The sequence below is a fragment of the Apis dorsata genome, unplaced genomic scaffold (genome assembly GCF_000469605.1).
Source record: "Apis dorsata unplaced genomic scaffold, Apis dorsata 1.3 scaffold_920, whole genome shotgun sequence".
Lineage (NCBI taxonomy): Eukaryota > Metazoa > Arthropoda > Insecta > Hymenoptera > Apidae > Apis > Apis dorsata.
Genome location: NW_006264031.1, coordinates 27,305 through 33,649, shown reverse-complemented (window position 1 = coordinate 33,649; position 6,345 = coordinate 27,305). Strand labels below are relative to the sequence as shown.

At 18.9% G+C, this 6,345-nt stretch overlaps 1 protein-coding gene across 2 annotated transcripts in view; it reads right to left on the bottom strand.

Moving 5' to 3' along the window:
* Positions 1-4,731, bottom strand: part of LOC102674621 (DNA-directed RNA polymerase, mitochondrial) — a 5,302-nt gene extending 571 nt beyond the window's left edge. The window contains exons 1-13 of one of the 2 annotated variants that reach the window (XM_031514173.1): positions 4,297-4,731; positions 3,865-4,208; positions 3,462-3,728; positions 3,022-3,369; positions 2,680-2,847; positions 2,413-2,529; positions 2,099-2,299; positions 1,565-1,840; positions 1,225-1,470; positions 962-1,121; positions 566-809; positions 276-447; positions 82-179 (exon numbers count right to left, since the gene is read on the bottom strand). In XM_031514173.1, coding sequence (XP_031370033.1) covers positions 82-179; positions 276-447; positions 566-809; positions 962-1,121; positions 1,225-1,470; positions 1,565-1,840; positions 2,099-2,299; positions 2,413-2,529; positions 2,680-2,847; positions 3,022-3,369; positions 3,462-3,728; positions 3,865-4,208; positions 4,297-4,507 — 2,852 coding nt within the window. In that variant the 5' untranslated portion in view covers positions 4,508-4,731. The remainder of the gene's footprint in view (positions 1-81; positions 180-275; positions 448-565; positions 810-961; positions 1,122-1,224; positions 1,471-1,564; positions 1,841-2,098; positions 2,300-2,412; positions 2,530-2,679; positions 2,848-3,021; positions 3,370-3,461; positions 3,729-3,864; positions 4,209-4,296) is intronic. The other variant, XM_031514175.1, reaches the window with a different exon arrangement.
* Between the last annotated feature and the right edge of the window lie 1,614 nt (positions 4,732-6,345).

The following is a 6,345-nucleotide window of genomic DNA, read 5'->3' as shown; positions in this document are numbered from 1 at the left end:
ACTATTAATATAAAAATATTAATATAAATATATAATCTATATATATTTTATTTTTGTGAATATTAAATTGTAAATACTTACTCATAAATATCATTTGATAAATATCGTTTTATGAAAAATTTACCTAAATTTTCAAGGATAGGATTAGAATGAAGAGCTACAAACTGTTCTCTACATATCTATAAAAAATATAATAATTATTCATATATAAGAAAACAAAAAATTTAATAATATAAATTACTTTCATTTTACTTATAAAGTTAAATTTTACTTACTTTGTTCATAGCATCTACAGTGCAAGGATGAGTCCAAAAGCAATCATGTACTGAGACAAAAGTAATATTTTCTGAATTACAATGTAAACTAGTAAGCATCATATGAGTAGAATCTAAAGAATGTATAAAATTTGGTGCAAATGCATTCCGTTGTTTTATTGTATCAGATTTCCTATATATATAAAAAAAATCATTTTTAAAAATATTATTTCTAAATGTTAAAATATTAAACAATGAAATCAATTTGAAGTACATAATATTTATTAAATAAACTATATACTTTTACTAACCCATTTCTCTCTTTAATATATATATTTGATTTCTGCTTCATATAAGGTTGTACAATAGGAAGACCTAATGGAGTAATCCATTCTACATTTTCACGACATATAGAAGAAATAATCCGAGCACATTCTGTAAACCAATCTTGAATTTCTCTTGCACTTTTGAACATTTTTCTTAAACTGTGAAATGTACATTCAGTCAAATAAATACTAGCAGGCCAAATATATTCTTGTGGAAAATTTGGTGTATCTACATAAAATATTAATATTACAGTACTTATTAATATAAAAATGTTTAATAAATATATCTATTGTGCCTGTATTAAAGGGAGAAGGAGGGAAAAGAGGGAGAAGAGAAGAGAGGAGAAAGATAAAAAGAGAGAAATATAATTAAATGTATACCTCGTAACTGTCTTGCTATTTGATGTTTTGCACCATATTTTGTTACACCATACACTGTTGTCATTACTGTTTGTTTTATTATTTTTCTTTTTATAAATCCTTCTAATAATTGCGCAACCTTAACATTATTTTTTGCATCAATTTGTCGTCGATTTTCAATCTAAAATGTAAATGAATATTTTTTCCTTGAAAATATTTACATTTTTATATAATATCTTAAATATCTTAAATCAACATAATATCTTAAATATGTAAAAACTTACAATAGATACAACTTCAGAATATACATCTTTTGGAACATCAAATGGATATAAATTAACACTTTCTGCACCAATTTGATCTTTACCAAGAGCTGCATAATGTTGCAGTCCATTACAACTTCCATCTTGATGTACTGGAAACGAAGTTATATATTTTTCTATATTTGGTGATTTTAATGCATTTGCTATTTCTATACATCCAGCTAAAGTTTGCCATGGTTCTTCTGATTGTTTCCACCACATTTTACCCTTTGCAATACAAATACTAATTCTAATTAAAATTATTTTATACATTTTATCTTTTAATAAATTAAAAAAAATTTTTTTTTAAATAATAACTTACAGTTAAAGGTTTAGTAGCACTATCTATTATATTATCCATATTTTGATTTGCATATTCAAGACGTTCTTTAAGAGAAGTTCCCTTTTTAAAATTAGTTAAATTAATAACATGTAATTTTAACCAATTTATTCCATTTGGTCCTAGAGGTTTTCCCTTTGCAAATAAAAGCAAAGAACGACCCAAATCAGATGATAAATGATTTAAATAAGGAGGAATTGGATAAACTCTTCCTCTAAAATCCAAATTATATGGTAGCCAAAATATTTCGTTTCTAAACTTTAAAATAAGAATAATTATTATATACTCATAGATATATATGCACATAAACAAAATAGGAAAATATGTAAAAATATTAAAAATTATAATTAACAATAAATTAAATTAATTATAATTAACAATAATTAAAAATATAGAATATAGAATTAAAGAATTAATTAAAATTCTTAATATAACTATTTCATATCTAATATAATGATAATTTAATTATTAATAATTTAATAAAAATAAATTATTATATTAAAATAAATAACATACATGATTAGCAATAGATAGCTTATAAAGAGTATCACACCATAGAGAATATGTATCATTCTTTTTTTGTCTATATTGGGCTATAGCTATTGCTATTTTTTGCTTCTCTTCAATAGTAGCATTTTTATTTAAGAGACATGGTGGAGATAATACAGAAACTGATTGAGGAACATTTAATTCAACAGAACCACCATCTTGAAAAATCTTATTATGAAAAATAGAATAAAAATATATAAATAAGAATTATTTATAATAATAATATTTAATATTTGTTATTGATAATAATTTATTAAACAATTATAATAATAGAAATTTACCTTAATTACAATATCGAGTATAGCAGTATTAACTTTCCATGGAATAGAACTAACTTGATTCAATGAATCAAATACAGGAAATAATTGATTAGATTTTGTAGTTTGAAATTGATAATCCTAAATAACAAGTACGAAAATTATGTTTATATATTATATATTATTAAATATCTTCAAAATAATCTTCAAAATATTATACATTATATAAATATAATAAACATTTTTTTATTACATATATATTTAAAAAATAAATTGAAATAGAAAACTTACAATGTTAGGAGATCTTATAAAGTTGGTTTTTGTTATAAGATATCCTCCTGAATGTATCGAAGTCCATGGAACTGGTGGACTATAAGAAGGTAAAAAATGTGCATCAAATGTTAATGTTTCTATATGCAATTTTTTATATAATTTTGATAAAAAAGGATGAGGTTTAATCTGTAATATAAAAATGAATTATTGAAAGAATATTTATATAATATTTAATTTTATATATGAAAAAAATTTTTTTGATTTTCTACAAATCAAAAAATAAAATCTGTTATTCTCAAAAAGCAATATCAGATGCTGTAAAATTTCAAATATTTCAATATTTAATTTGCATATACAAACCTGTTCTGATAAATAATTTCCTTTATTTCTAAACAACGTATAAAATGCAGGAATAGAATGTTTTATATCTTGCCCTTTCAACATCTCAGGTTGAAGCATTATATCATTCAAAATAATTTTATATAAAAATTTACCAATATTTGTAATTATATCTATAGGCCATTGTAAACAAATAGAATTTAAAGATTCATCATATTTTGCTTCTTTATATTTAAAATATTGCCACATAGTACGATTATTCATATTATTTAAATATGCCTTATTTTCTGGATGTAAATACCATTCAAGATATTTTAAATAAATATTAATTATTTTATCTATAATTCCAGCTTTTTTTTTTGTTTCAATCTGTAAATTATAAAAATAAAAATTTAATGCATTAAAATCGAAATAAAATACATAAATATTTTATTAACAAATATATCAAAATAATTTCATACCTCATATTTTCTATAAATATATTTTCCTACTGTTACATATAATAATTTAAGAGATGTACTATAAGTATCAGGTCCTATGGCTAATTGTTTAATTTCTCGCAATATAGCATTTATATAGTGTTCTTTATTCAAAACTTCTAAAAAAGGATATAAAACCATCAAATTATGTTGTTGGCATTCCTTTTCTTTTAAACATTTTAAGTTTTTTTCAAAAGCTGTAAATGCTACTTTTTTCCAATAATTTTCTAGTTCCATAATTCTCTCCTCCTAATATATAGAAAAAAAAAACTGATATTACATCTTGAAGATAAAATCATAATTAAATTTATAATAAGTAATAAGTAATAATAGAAAGATATATTTGAAATATTAAATAATAAAGTATTATATAATAATATCTTACTACATCAGCATTTATATTTTTTTCATTTATTTTAATACTTGGTATCTGTATTTCAATTGCTAATTCATTTTGAAGTTGTATTTTTAAAAGATCATTTAATTTTTTATTAGTTAATAATTCTTTCACTGGACTTTCATAATTATTTGACATTGGAATTTGATTTAGAAGATTACAATTGTACATTGTATCTATATTTATAGAGGAAGGTTTAAAGTTTGGCATTAATATCCTAATTGCTTTTAATACATTTTCTTGTTGATCATTTTTAAAATATGATTTATTAATGATGTCATTGAAAGATATATTATAATTATTCTTTTCATTATTGAATTTTTTTAATAGTTCTAAAAATAAAAAAGATTATTAGTATATAAATATTTTATAGATAAAAAATTTATTTTTAAAAATTAATATAAAAATATATATAATTACCAATTTGATCAGATCTTGTAGACTCTTTCCCCAAAACATCAAATATATATACATAAGTTTGTGGTGTTGGAGTTAAGGAATCTTCTTTTATCATATTATATAACTCTAAAACTTTTGTTACTTTTCTTCTAGAAGCATAAGCTTCCAAAAGCATATTATAAAGTTCAATGTTTTTATCACAATTTTGAATATATTTCTTTCTATATTTCATTAATATATTATTTGCTCTATTTAACAAACCACAATTTAAATAAATTTGTATATGTACTATTAAATTTTCAACATAATTTATTTTATGTTTATTGCAGTTATTATTATTTTCAGTTTTATGTAAATTTATATTTTTTTGTTGTGCATTTCTGAATAAAAATAATAATTAATGCATTTAATAAGTAATAAAATATATTCAATAAGCATATATTTAATATATTAAATATATAATAAATCAATGAAATATAAGAAAGAAAGATATATTTTGTGAATTTTATTATATTTATATTTATTATAAAAAAATTTATATAATAAATTTTATATTATAATTTTAATATTATAAAAAAAATTAATTGATTAATTTCTATCTAATATATTTTTATTATAATAATTTCAAAAATAGAGTAATAATTAATCTATGTGAATTTTTATAACTTTTAAATAACTAACATAATGCAATGATAAATATTTTCTTTTTTGACAGAATCAAATTTACAATCAAATTGAAATATGTACATTTTTCAATGAAATTACATATCATTCTGATAATATCTTAATAATATCAATTTGAATAAACTATAAATCTCTATATATTTATATAAAATTAGAATATGTAAAAATATTTCAAATTAAATTATTTAATTAATTATATTTATCTTTATAACTTTAAATTCCATTTCTTTGAAAATCCATATAAAATATGAAATATATTTTATGAAAATATATTTTATGAAAATCCATAAATTTATATAAACATTGATAGTCTAATTATAAAAAACATGCAAAGTGAATTTAATAAATACTATTATGTATCATTTTGATAAATAAAAAAATAAATATTTATTATACTTACATACTTAAATCATTAATCTTATTACTTTTTATTAATTTATTCTCTTTAATAAAATGAGTGATAAAATTATTTTTAGTTTTATTAGAAATATTTGAATTATTTTTCTTTTTATTATGAAAATTTTTGTAATTTTTCATTTCATTTTCATTATTAATATCTATATTATTTTCCTATTAATCAATTAAAAAATAAATAAGTTTAATAATATAATAATTATAGTAATATGATTAATATTTCACAAATAATATATTATTATAATTGTTATTTACAAAAATAAATTACTTCTTTTATCTCTATACTTTTTATACATTATTTTTAAAAATAATTCAATTTATTTTTTAATAATTCGAAATTTTAAATATATTACATTACCATTTTTAAATAATTATCTCATATCTTAATATTTTAAATAAAACATGATCTAAAATAGTCAATAAAAAATAAATAAATATAACTTACAAAATTTAAATAAATTTCATTATCATAAAAATCATAATAATCTTCAGTAAAGTTTAAATTAAGAGAATGATTAAATATAGAGTCATTATCATTGTATGAATTATTTATAGTATTAGTGTTATCGACAAACATGGACAAATCACGTGCTGTTAATTTTTGTACTTCAGTCCTTTTATTACTTGCCGTTTTATTTGTTACTACAATAGAATAATATTATATTAAAAAATATTTTAAATTCATTTATTCAAAATTAATATTAAATTTTACCTGCTAATAGTTCAGCATAATTTTTTGTTTTTTTCTTAATTTTTTTCTTTTTTGGTAAATTGTCTAATACATTTGCTGTTGTAGCATAATTACGAATTTGATGATGTTTTAAAACTATAAATAAAATGAATTTACATTATAATTAAATTATTAACATATTATTAATATAATAAAATCTAAATTATTAACATAAAATACATATAAATATAAATATAAAACTAAATTTTATATTTTACATTGTATTTTATTTAATTTATATG